The sequence below is a fragment of the Grampus griseus genome (genome assembly GCF_964374135.1).
Source record: "Grampus griseus genome assembly, chromosome: 19".
In the NCBI taxonomy this organism is placed as follows: Eukaryota; Metazoa; Chordata; class Mammalia; order Artiodactyla; family Delphinidae; genus Grampus; species Grampus griseus.
Window position 1 is genome coordinate 375,123 of NC_139013.1, and position 11,136 is coordinate 386,258.

At 55.9% G+C, this 11,136-nt stretch overlaps 2 protein-coding genes across 2 annotated transcripts; both read right to left on the minus strand.

Moving 5' to 3' along the window:
- Positions 1–949: 949 nt before the first annotated feature.
- RNF225 (ring finger protein 225) lies at positions 950–3,082 on the minus strand (the record flags this gene model as incomplete). Its single annotated transcript, XM_082676968.1, has 2 exons — positions 950–1,114; positions 2,184–3,082. 2 exons carry the CDS (start codon positions 3,080–3,082, stop codon positions 1,066–1,068), a joined length of 948 nt encoding a protein of 315 aa, XP_082533094.1. The 3' UTR covers positions 950–1,065.
- Positions 3,083–4,482: 1,400 nt separating this feature from the next.
- On the minus strand, positions 4,483–10,362 carry RPS5 (ribosomal protein S5). The gene is made up of 6 exons (XM_082677027.1): positions 10,245–10,362; positions 9,393–9,501; positions 5,842–6,051; positions 5,557–5,685; positions 4,688–4,786; positions 4,483–4,605 (listed from the first exon to the last, which is right to left on the minus strand). The coding sequence occupies exons 2-6, from the start codon at positions 9,498–9,500 to the stop codon at positions 4,537–4,539; spliced, it is 615 nt and encodes a 204-aa protein (XP_082533153.1). The 5' UTR covers position 9,501; positions 10,245–10,362; the 3' UTR covers positions 4,483–4,536.
- Positions 10,363–11,136: the final 774 nt, after the last annotated feature.

The window sequence follows — 11,136 nt, forward strand, 5'->3', positions numbered from 1 at the left end:
ACTCTCTGGGTGTTCACAGGCATTGGGACCAGTGGAAGGAGGAGCAAGCCTGGGGCAGATACGTTGGGGGGGGGGGTGCGTCCGGCAGGGATGGAATGGGCATTAGGAAGGCCGGGAGAGCACAGCTCCAGGTGGCCACAGTGGCTGGCAGGCAAGTGTCGGGAGAAGTCCCCTCTGATCCTAGCCCCGGGGTGGTTTCAGGCAGCCCCTTTGTTCGTGGGCAGTGGGCGGGCAGACATCGAAGTCAGCTTCATTTTACGGGAAGAGAGACTGAGGTCTCAGGCTCCCAGCTGGGAGGGTGGAGAAGCAACCCTTCCCCACAGTCCCGAGGAGGAAGCACGTTAGGACAGGGAGGAGCCAGCTCTGCCCACTGCCCTCAGCCACCAGCTCCCCGCTTAGGGCCCCCCCCCCACCCCCGCCTCAATGCCAGCTGGCGTTACCCCTTAGCATCCTTAAAGATACAGCCCCGGGCTTCCCTGGTGGCGCAGTGGTTGAGAGTCCGCCTGCCGATGCGGGGGACACGGGTTCTTGCACCGGTCCGGGAAGATATCACGCGCCGCGGAGCAGCTGGGCCCATCAGCCATGGCCGCTGAGCCTGCGCGTCCAGAGCCTGTGCTCCGCAATGGGAGAGGCCACAACAGTGAGAGGCCCGCGTACCGCAAAAAAAAAAAAAAAAAAAAAAAAAAAAAAAGATACAGCCCCGAGGCCTCTTCCTCCAGGCAGCCTTCCTTGAACACCCTCAGGCAGAAAGCATCATCTTTCTCTTCCGTGCACCACCAGCCAAGGGCCCCTTCTGACCCCCCTGGCTGGGCCCATCCCTACCAGTTCTACTCCCTCACTGTAACTCTCCCAGCCTGGGGGTTAGGAGGGAAGGCATGAGGAGGGGCATATTGGATCCCAACCTGGGGTGAAGTGAGGCAGACTCGGGGCTCCAGGGCCTGGGGGGGAGACAGAAAGTCCATGTTTAGTTTGTGCAGAAGGTGGCTGCTATCTACACCACTGTGACTAACCCAGGAAGGCTTCTGAGAGGAGGACCACTCTCCCTGCTGAAGGAGGGCTGAGGCTTCATTCACCCTGGTGTACAGCAGGCTTGCCACAAAATGCTGATGGAGCCCTGGAGGAGGTGAAGTAACCGACACTGAGTATTTAATGAGTGGAGATGGGGGTGATGAGGGCTCTAGTGGCTAAGGAGAGGGGCCAGGGATGTCCAGGAGCGATCCCTCACCCCAAATCACATGACACTGTCTGACCCAGATGGCAACCTTGGCCTCTTTGAGGCTCAGTGACCGCAGCTGCCCCTCAGCATATTAGGAGAATCTCAGAAGCCACTAGCCATAGGGGAAGTCGAGGTCCCATTGCAAGTTGATATTCAGGACCCAAGTGGAAGCCAGTTTTTGAGGCTCAGGCCCTGTCTGTCTCTCCCCAGTCCTGGCCAGGCCACACCTCCCCCTTCAAGCCCAAGCCCCAGCCAGATCTGTAAGGCAGCAAATGCAGGACCAACATGGAGATGGCTGGATCCCACCCAGGCTCAGCCTGCAGGCAGCAACTCCACAGCCTGGGGAGGAGTGGGGTGGTTGGTCCTGCAGTGGGCCACTCACAGGTGTGGCCAGGGAATAGTCTGCCATCCAAAGATGGGGGCCCCCAGCACCTGCAGAAAGCCCAAAGGATGAGTAAATCAGAGACTTAAGCTCTGGTGCCAGCCAAGGATGAGCGTTCTCCTGGAGTTCTGATGATTGGGGTGTATTCAGTAGGACACTTACGAGGATCAGGGATGGGGTACCCCTAGCAGGGCCACTGCACGATGTTGGTCAGAGGGACCCTGCAGCTGGACTCCCACAAGAGCTGAGGATCGAGTGTACCCCCAGCTGGTTTATGAGTGCCTCCCAGCAGGACCTTTACAGACATGGGGGTCCCACAGCTGGATGCCCACAGAGATTGGTGTCAGGGGTGCTCCTTGAGAGGGTCCCTGCTCCGTGCTAATGATGCCAGGCCTCTCTAGAGAAATGGGTGCTTGCCATGCGCCCTCTAAGGCCTCCACGGGGATCATGGCGAACATCAGGATGACACTGGGGTCCCCAGGCCTGAGGCAGGGCCTGCGGCGCGGATGCTTTTACTGCGCCCCCCACCGCCTCCACCCGCCGCGTGCCCGCGGGGCCCAGTCAGGCCAAGCCTCCGCCCCCCACCTGCGGTCCAAGGACCCGTCCGGCGTCTCTGTCTCTTCGGGAACCCCCTCGGGCTCCAGCGCGTCCTCTGCAGCCCCCGGTGGGGCGGCGTTCAGGTCATGGCCCACGGGGCGCGGCATCCAGCCGGGGATCCAGGGCGCCGCCGGCGTGGGCCGAGGCAGGAACCAGGAGAAGCCGGGCGCCGGGGCGAGCGCCACGAGCTGGGGCCGAGCGGGGCTGGAGGTGGTGGCGCGCGGGATGAGGAAGAAGATGTAGAGGCCCGTGACCACGAGGCCCGCGGCCACAAGCACTGCCAGGGCGACGGCCGCGTGGAAGACCCGGGCCGAGCTGGCCAGCGTCAGGCGGCGCGACAGCGGGCGGCCGAGGCGCAGCGGCGGCGGCGGCGGCGGGGGGCGGGCCTTGCGCGGTCCGGGCGCGGGCGGCGGCTGCCGCACGTAGAGCAGGCCGCGCCGGCGGTCGAAGCGCACGGAGCCCTGGAGCGGCGGCGGGGCGCGTGCGGAGCCGGGCAGCAGGCCGAGCTGCGTGGGCAGCGCGGGGAGCCCGCGGCGTGGGGCCAGGCGCGTGGGCGCGCGGCACACGGGACAGGCCACCGCGTCGCCGCCGCCCGCCGTGGCCAGAGACAGACGAGCCAGGCACTCGAGGCAGAAGACATGGCTGCAGTCCAGGCACTTGGGCAGCTTGAATACACTGTCGAAGGGCGACACGCAGATGAGGCATTCCACGGGGGACGCGGGCGGCAGGATGGGTCCCTGGCTGCCGTCCCCTTCCTCCTCATCACCCTCGTCTTCGTCCTCTCCCCTGCTGGGGGGCCGGAGTGTGGACGGCGAGCCCGGGATGCTAGGCTCCGAGCCCAGGGGGACCCGGGGGCGGCGGATCCAGGGCGGCCGAGGGCAGGGCATCTGGACCCGGCCTGCGGGGACAGGCGGTCAGGCAGCGAAGGGGCCGGGGGGAGACGGCAGAGGGGATCTGGGGAGGGTCAGGGGCTGGGCTCTGGAAGGATCACCCCACACAGGGCAGGGGCGTCCAGAGAAGGGGAAGCAGAGCCCAGTAGGCAAGGAGACTGGGAGTTGGGACAGAGGAGTGTGCAGGTAGAGATCTGGACTGGAGGCACACAGGCAGGTGAGACCCAGAGGGGTTCCGAAGAGGATTAGGGACAGGGACAGACAAACGGAGCACCGCAGATTCTGAGCTACACTTGGGGGATGCCCCAGCCAAGAGCCAGGTGGACCTGGGTGACTCCAGGAAGGATCCCAGACAGGCGTGGAGAGGAGACAGGGACTCCCAGGAAAGCTGGGCAGAGACAGACCCTGGGAGACCACAGAAGACAAACGGGAAAAGCAGATGAAGGAGGATGGAAGCTTCAGGATAGGTGGCCAGCAGCCCAGGAGTCAGACTCCCCAGTGACAGACCCCAGCGGGCCAGCAGGCTCTTCCCACCTGCTGGTGCCTCCTCCCTCTGGCTGGCGCCTCCTTGCCTGTTCTGCCCGCAACCCTCGGCCTACCTGCCGCTGGATACTAATGCTCCTCCCCATGGGAGGGTGCCTGTGGTGGGGCCACTCCCTCCAGATGCCAGGTTCCCACCACACCTGTCACACTGCCCTCCCCGCCCCTAGGGAGGTGGCCACCAGGACAGGGAACACCAAGCCCGACATCTGGCCGGGGGTGCAAGGAAGGAGGCACAGGCTGACAGGACGTTGACAGTCCAGGCTCATCAGGAGGGGGGGTCCCCACCACCACTCCCAGTCTTCAACACCTCATGAATCCTCCACCTAGAGCCACTGGTGGGGTGAGTGCAACCTGGGGTATCAGTGGCTCTGGGCAGGGGCAGCGTGTCCAGGAAGAGCGGGACTTCTAGAGTCCCGGGCAGGCTGACCCCACAGTAGACTGGACCGGACCAGCCCTCTCCAGCCAATGACAAGGGGCTAGAAACTGTCTTGGTCCATAGCCCAGGCCTTGGCTTCCTCACCCTGGGGCTGCTTCCTGGCAACACACCTCTCAGGGCAGTGGGCTGCAGCCACAAAGCCCCTCCCCAGACCAGTGACATCTCTGCCAGGACAACCCCACCCCTCATTTTCCAACACCTGCTGGAACAGTCCAGGCAGCCAGGCCTGCAGCCCAGGGTGCCATGGTTCTGAGTCAGTGGTGCTTCCTGAGCCGAGCACTTCCCTGGTGGGTCCAGGTCCCAACAGACCAGAAGACATGCCAGGAACATGGGCAGCTCCTCAGAAACACCAGTCATCCTGCCCCTCACCCCCTGCTCCCAGATACCCTTCCCCATTGAGCACAGACAGTGGCACAGGTGGGTGGGGCCACCCCAAAGGGCAAACAGGTTTATTGCAGCTGTGGCCAGGCAATCAGCGGTTGGACTTGGCCACACGTTCCAGCTCATCCTTCTTCTTGATAGCGTAGGAGTTGGAGGAGCCCTGCAAGAAGGGATGGTTAGTTCCAATGTCGGAGGACCCTCCCCTTGAGACTCGCGCCCCCCCCCCAGGTGTCCTCACCCACCTTGGCAGCGTTGATGAGCTCGTCTGCCAGGCACTCGGCAATGGTCTTGATGTTCCGGAAGGCGGCCTCACGAGCACCTGTGCACAGCAGCCAGATGGCCTAGGGAGCACAGGGGTTCCTGTGCTAAGTAGGGGTTGCCCCTATACCACGCAGGGACACGGCTCTCCAGTACCCTGGGACCCAACAAATGCTGCCTACCACGTTGCCATCCGCAGGCCAACTGAGGCAAGACACAGTGGGAGCCCACAGCGCTGCCCAGGTGCCATGCTGCTAGATCTGGGATCAGACTGAGGGGCACAAAAAAGTGTGCGGACACAAAGGCTGAAGCTGGGTCCCTGATGACAGGTGACTTAAAACTAGCCATGACAGGGAAATGCAATGTGTTCCTGGCCTGGAACCCTTGACTGAAAACGAACAGCTAGAAAGGGTATGCTTGGGGACAGCTCCATAAACTGGAACAGTGATGTAATGTCAAATGTTAGATTGCTGTTACATTTCTTGGGGGTGATGGTGGGGACAGAACATCTTTATTCTAGGGGGACACCCACTGAAATGTTAACAGGGAAATGGTCAAAACACCTGCAACTGATTCTCAAATGGTCCAAGAAAATTAAAAAAAACAGTGTAAAAACATATACCCAAATGAAACGGGCCCTTCAATCTAATGCTGCCCAGGAGAGGGCCCAGAGCTAGGACGTGCTCTGCGTGGGGTGGGAATCCAGGAAGCCTTCATTACCTGACACTCAGGTAAACATGCAGACAGAGATGAACATTCCCACTTGCCAGCCTCTGCTGCCCCAGGCAGGATTCTGCCAGAGCCTGGTGGCTGTTCCTGGCCACCCACGTGTGCCCCAAAGCCCCAAGCCCACCTGATTCACACGGCGCAGCGGGGACACGTCCACGGCCTGCCGCCTCACTGTTCCAGCACGCCCAATGCGGGTCGAGTCCTCCCGGGGGCCGCTGTTGATGATGGCATTCACCAGGACCTGCAGGGGGTTCTAAAAGAAGGGGGCCATGAGCCAGATACCGGGCAAGCATCCCTCCCCGACCCTTCACCCCTAAAACTGGAGCGCCCTGGCATGCATATCGTGGGGCGGCCACTGGCTTTAGGGTGTACTAAGGGCACTCTGCCCCACCTGGCCTCAGGGCCCTACCTCGCCTGTGAGCAGATGGATGATCTCAAAGGCATGCTTGACGATGCGCACAGTCATGAGCTTCTTGCCATTGTTGCGGCCATGCATCATCATGGAGTTGGTGAGGCGCTCCACGATGGGGCACTGCGCCTTGCGGAAGCGCTTGGCCGCGTAGCGCCCTGCACTGTGGGGCAGGTATTTGGCATACTTCTCCTTCACTGCGATGTAATCCTGGGGCAGCAGGAAGAGGGGGTGAAGGGACCACGGTCAGGAGCAGGACGGATCTTGGCAGGGGACCAGAGAGACTGAACACCCACTCAGGGTAGCCCCCACCCACCCACCTGCCACAGAAAAGTAAAAGCGAAGCAAGTGACTTTACCAGGACACTAAAAAGAGTACTTCCTTTCTAATGGGAGGAAGGGTATGGAAAACTAAGTAGACAACCACCCACGATACCAGTCTTGCTTTAAAAGTGTTCTTCACTCTGCACTGCCGTTTTATGTCAAATAACTCTTTGTTCTGGAGGGGCTGTCCCGTGCACTGTAGTATGCCAGTAGCACTCCTCATTACTGACCCCCAAAAATGTACCCCTAAAGGGGTAGGGGTGGGGGGAACTAACCCAGAGAACCAGTGTTTCAAAACAATCATTCAACAATCTTGCCTATATATACATACATATTCCAAGGTAGTGTCTAGAAACACTAAACCATTCGAGGGGGTTGAGTCAGAGAACTGTCTATGTGAGGACCACTTTTGCTATTTCCAGTACGAAACCTACACAAAGTCATTCTACCACACACACATGAGAACATGTACAAACAATGAGTTTCTACAAATACAAGGATTAACAGGAAAAGAACACAGAGGATTCTGATGTAGGCACAACAGTCTGGTGTCTAGCCTGGAGAGGACCACTTGCACAAACAGGCAAGTAGACAGACAGGTGTCCATGCAGGGACTCACACTGTGCCAAAAAAAAACTGCGAATACCAAATGCCCCAGCAAGTGTTTGGTCAAGCTGTTGGGCCCCATGGTAGAGCCCAGCACAGCTTTCAACAGAGTGAGAACTCTGATACCAGCTGACTTCTGCTTTCCCAGCCCCTAGGAGAGGACCAGGCGAAAGTGAAAAATCGTTTCTACATTATTAAAGGGTTGTACAAAAAAAAGCAAGAAAAAGAAAACAAAGAAGCAAACACACATGTGACAGACCACATGTGACCTACAAAGACTTTATAAAACATTTACTAACTGGCCCTTTTAAGTTTGCAGACCTCTCCCCCAACAAACCCATGAAGGAAAACAGTTCTACAAGACATTGAGTGAAAAACAGGTTTGAATTCTGTTAGGCTCAGTACCTAGGTACCATGATATATTTAGAGGCAACAAAAAGTTTTAATTTCTTTTAAAAGAAGAAAGGGAAAAATATGATCAAACCTGAATTTTATTCGTCATTATACCAATGCAGTCACAAAACAAATTTCTTTTTATGAAGGCCCCACAAAAGTCCTAATGAGGCCAAGTGTAAAACAGTATGGGGGCAACATACAGTGGGAGAACTCCCATTTCCCAATTTCAAAACCTATTACAGGGCTTCCCTGGTGGCGCAGTGGTTGAGAGTCCGCCTGCCGATGCAGGGGACGCGGGTTCGTGCCCTGGTCCGGGAGGATCCCGCGTGCCGCGGAGTGGCTGGGCCCGTGAGCCGTGGCCACTGGGCCTGCGCGTCCGGACCCTGTGCTCTGCAATGGGAGAGGCCACAACAGTGAGAGGCCCGCGTACCGCCAAGAAAAACAAAAAAAAAACCCTATTACAAGACAGTGTGGTACTGGCAAAAGGATAGGCATAGAGACCAATGAAATAAGAGTTCAGAGTTCAGAAACAAACCCTTACATCCTTGCTCAACTGATTTTCAACAAGGGTGCCAAGACCATTCAGTGGGATAAATACTCTCTTCAACAAATGGTGCTGCGCATGGGGGATCTTAGTTCCCCAACCAGGGATCGAACCTATGCCCCCTGCATTGAGAACACAAAGTCTTAACCACTGTACCGCCAGGGAAGCCCCTTTACCTTTCTGTTCTTAATTTCACTGATTTCTGTTCTGATCTTTATGATATCCTATCTTCTACTTTGCTTTAGTTGTATTTTGCTCTTTTTATTTTTTGAGGGGTGCTGAGATTATTGATTTGAAACTTTTTTTCTTTTCTAACAAATCATTATTATAGAAAGTTCCTTCAGTACTGTTCCAGCTTTATCCCACAAGTTTTCATTACAATTTATTCAGTTCTAAATACCCCTTGATTCCCTTAGAGACTTCCTCTATCACCCCTGTATTATTTAGAAGTATATTGTTTCATTTCCTACTGTTTGGGGCATTTTCTGGTATCTTTTTGTTACTGATTTCTTATTTGTTTCGCGTTTGGTTTGATCGTTTAAATTTGTTCAAGTTTGTTTTATGACCCACGGTGTGGTAGATCTTGCTGAATGTTCTGTAAGGCTTCTTGAAATGAATGTGTATTTTGCTGTCACTGGGTGAAGTTTCTATAAATGTCTTCACAATCCTCTTGGTTGGGGTTATTACTCAGACTTTTTACATCCTTGCTGACTTTCTGTCTAGTATTTCTGTCAGTTGCAGGGAGAGGGATGATGAAGTCCTGAAGTATAATTGAGAAACTGTCTATTCCTCTTACAAGTTCTGTAAGTTTCTGCTTCATGTGTTTCAAAGTTCTGTTGTTTGGTGCATACACATATAGGATTGCTATGTCATCTTGGTGTACTGACCCTTTAATCATAATAAAAGGGTTCATTTTCTTGCAAAAACAAACAAACAAAAAATGGTGCTAGGACATATACATATAATGTATAAATGAGATTGAAGTTACATTTTATTGCCTAAATTTAAGTACGATACAGAAAACTCCAAGAGACAAAAACAAAAGCTGCTGGGACAACTGGATTTCCCCACACAAAATGATAACGTTGGGCCCTTACACTTTATGGGACTTGAGCATCTGCAGATTTTGGTAAACTTGGGGGCTCTTGGAAAGAACACTCCTCAGATACTGAGGGATGACGGTAAGGCATTTAGATTTTTAGGCATTTGAATCTTTATAATTTGACTCTTCCCTCCAAGGCACAACTTCTGAACTTGAAAAATATTGTCCATTTTTATTTAATTCTAAAACATATAATTTAAATAAAATTTTATAGCCTGAATGAAGTATTGTCCTTGTCATCTTCAATACTTGAGGAAAATAAGAACACTCAAAACTTATAGATGACCTTTAAAAAATAAAATATATGAAACTAAAAAGATAAATAAATTGTGTATTTCACTACAAAACAATTAACTAAACAACTTGTGGGATGTGATACTCCCTCTGAGGAAGGAACCATCTCCTGACAAAAACTGTAGCAACCTCTAACAGGATACAAGGAAAAACAGACACGATGGGTGTGGTGATCCACGGATCCCTTCTTTACCTGTCCCATCTTCAACTCTACTTAGTGGGACAGCTACAAGTTTCAAGCGACCCCACCCCCAGCTGGGAAGCACAATCATTACACCCTCCTCACCTGCAGGGAAATGTCATTGATCTGCACATCATCGGTGCTCCACTTCCCAAAGAGCTTGATGTCGGGGGTCTCTGCTACTGCAGGTGCAGCTGTCTCCCACTCCGTCATCCTAGGGACAGAAACTGTCAAAGCCCAGGCACACTCACCACAGACTCTGAGGTTAGCGCACAACCTGAGAACTGGGAAGTTAGCAGGAACTGAGAAAGGCTGTGAACATCTGAGTCCACCTTGTGGAACCTTAAAAAATCCACTCATCTGTCAGCAAGAAACACCTGTCTCTCACCCAGGAACCCTGAGGCTAACAGCTGGCAGGCACCCCCTCAACGGTTGCAAGGCGGCCCAGACACGGGCAGGGGATGCCAAATGCCCTGATGCTGCATCCGCTCGAAGTCAAACCCCAACCTTGTTCTTCAAGAGCTCTGCGACCCTAGGAGAGTCTACAAGCCGCTGTGGACTCAGCTTCCTCATCAGTAAAACAGAAGGAGCAATGGTATGAATTCTGCGCTTTACCAGTGCAAAGGTCGAGTTTGGTGTCCGACCCCGACGGGGGGATTAGGGGCTGCTACTTAGGAGAAAGCGTGCCCAGACCAAACTGTGCATCGTGCATGTAAAGATAACGGGAACTTCTTATAATAAATAAAGTACAACTGCAGAGACCAGGCCAACATTCCCCAGTCCGCTGGGGGCAAGGCTACGGCGGCGGCGGGGCATCAGCAAAGGGGCGAGAGTAACCTTCCCCCCGCCTCCATCCTTGTCCCCTGCTCGAGGGAAGCCCCCGGTCTCGGGTCCAACCCACGGCTCCCGGAAGACCCTGAATCGGCCTTCAGACCTCCGACTCCGAGGCAGCCTCACCTTAAGCAGCACCTGAGGCGTCTCGGTCGCTTAGCATAGACCACACGCCGCCCTGGCACAGACGAGAAAAGGCCGCACGCCGCGGGCGGACGCTTTTAAGGGAGGCGAGAACTTCCGGGTCACCGAAGGCCGCGCGTGCGCAGAAGAACAAGGCGTATTTACGGACCAATTCGGAGCGAGCATGTAAAGGCGCCCTCTGGGCCAAACGGAAATCGTAAACCCCCGGCGCATGCGTACTTGCAGAAGAGGGCCCAAAGGTTGTGCCTGGCGGATGTCCAACTTCCAGCACTTGCCAGTTCGTAGGGGTCCCCTGCACAGGCGCAGAGGTCTGTATGAGGTCAACGCCGCCATGTTTGATGAGGGCAGAAGTCTGGCCCGCGCTCGTCGCTGCCCATACAGGACCCGGCGACTCAGTGAGGCCAGGGCGTCGCGACTGCTGTCCGCTGTGGTCCGGGCCCCGCGCGCGTGGGCGGGCACCACTCGCGGGCCCCCCTCCCCCACACTCGCGCGCTCTGGGCTGCTTGGGGCCTGAGCCTCCGAAAGGGGACCCTTCCCTTCACCCCATGCCGGGGTCCCCCCGCGACCGACCATTGTCTCTCTTTGGCCCCCGCCTCTCCTGCCCCGTTACCGCGTGCGGGAGGTGGTCGGGGAGGTGCCCTGGAGGAGGAGCCTGAGGGACAGCCCCCGCCCTTTTTGATCCAGCTGGGGCCTGTGCTGCCGAGGTCACTGATCGAGTGCAGGGCAGGCACGGTGGTGCGTGCCCTGCGCACTCTGCAGCCGCACCCAGTGACACCGGCGGTCTGCGTGGAGAGCACGTGCCAAGACTTCACATCCCCCGCCTAGACTCTGGAGCCGAACTGGGTTGTGGACGCCTCCTCGGCGGGCTTCGCAG

Bases quoted from the DNA above. Each gene is read 5' to 3' on its own strand.
- RPS5 (XM_082677027.1), bottom strand. From the start codon at position 9,500: ATGACGGAGTGGGAGACAGCTGCACCTGCAGTAGCAGAGACCCCCGAC. The intron at 6,052-9,392 runs GTGAGGAGGGTG...CTGCTGCCCCAG, and splicing joins TCAATGACATTTCCCTGCAG to GATTACATCGCAGTGAAGGA. The intron at 4,606-4,687 runs GTGGGTGAGGAC...CCCTTCTTGCAG, and splicing joins AGCTCATCAACGCTGCCAAG to GGCTCCTCCAACTCCTACGC.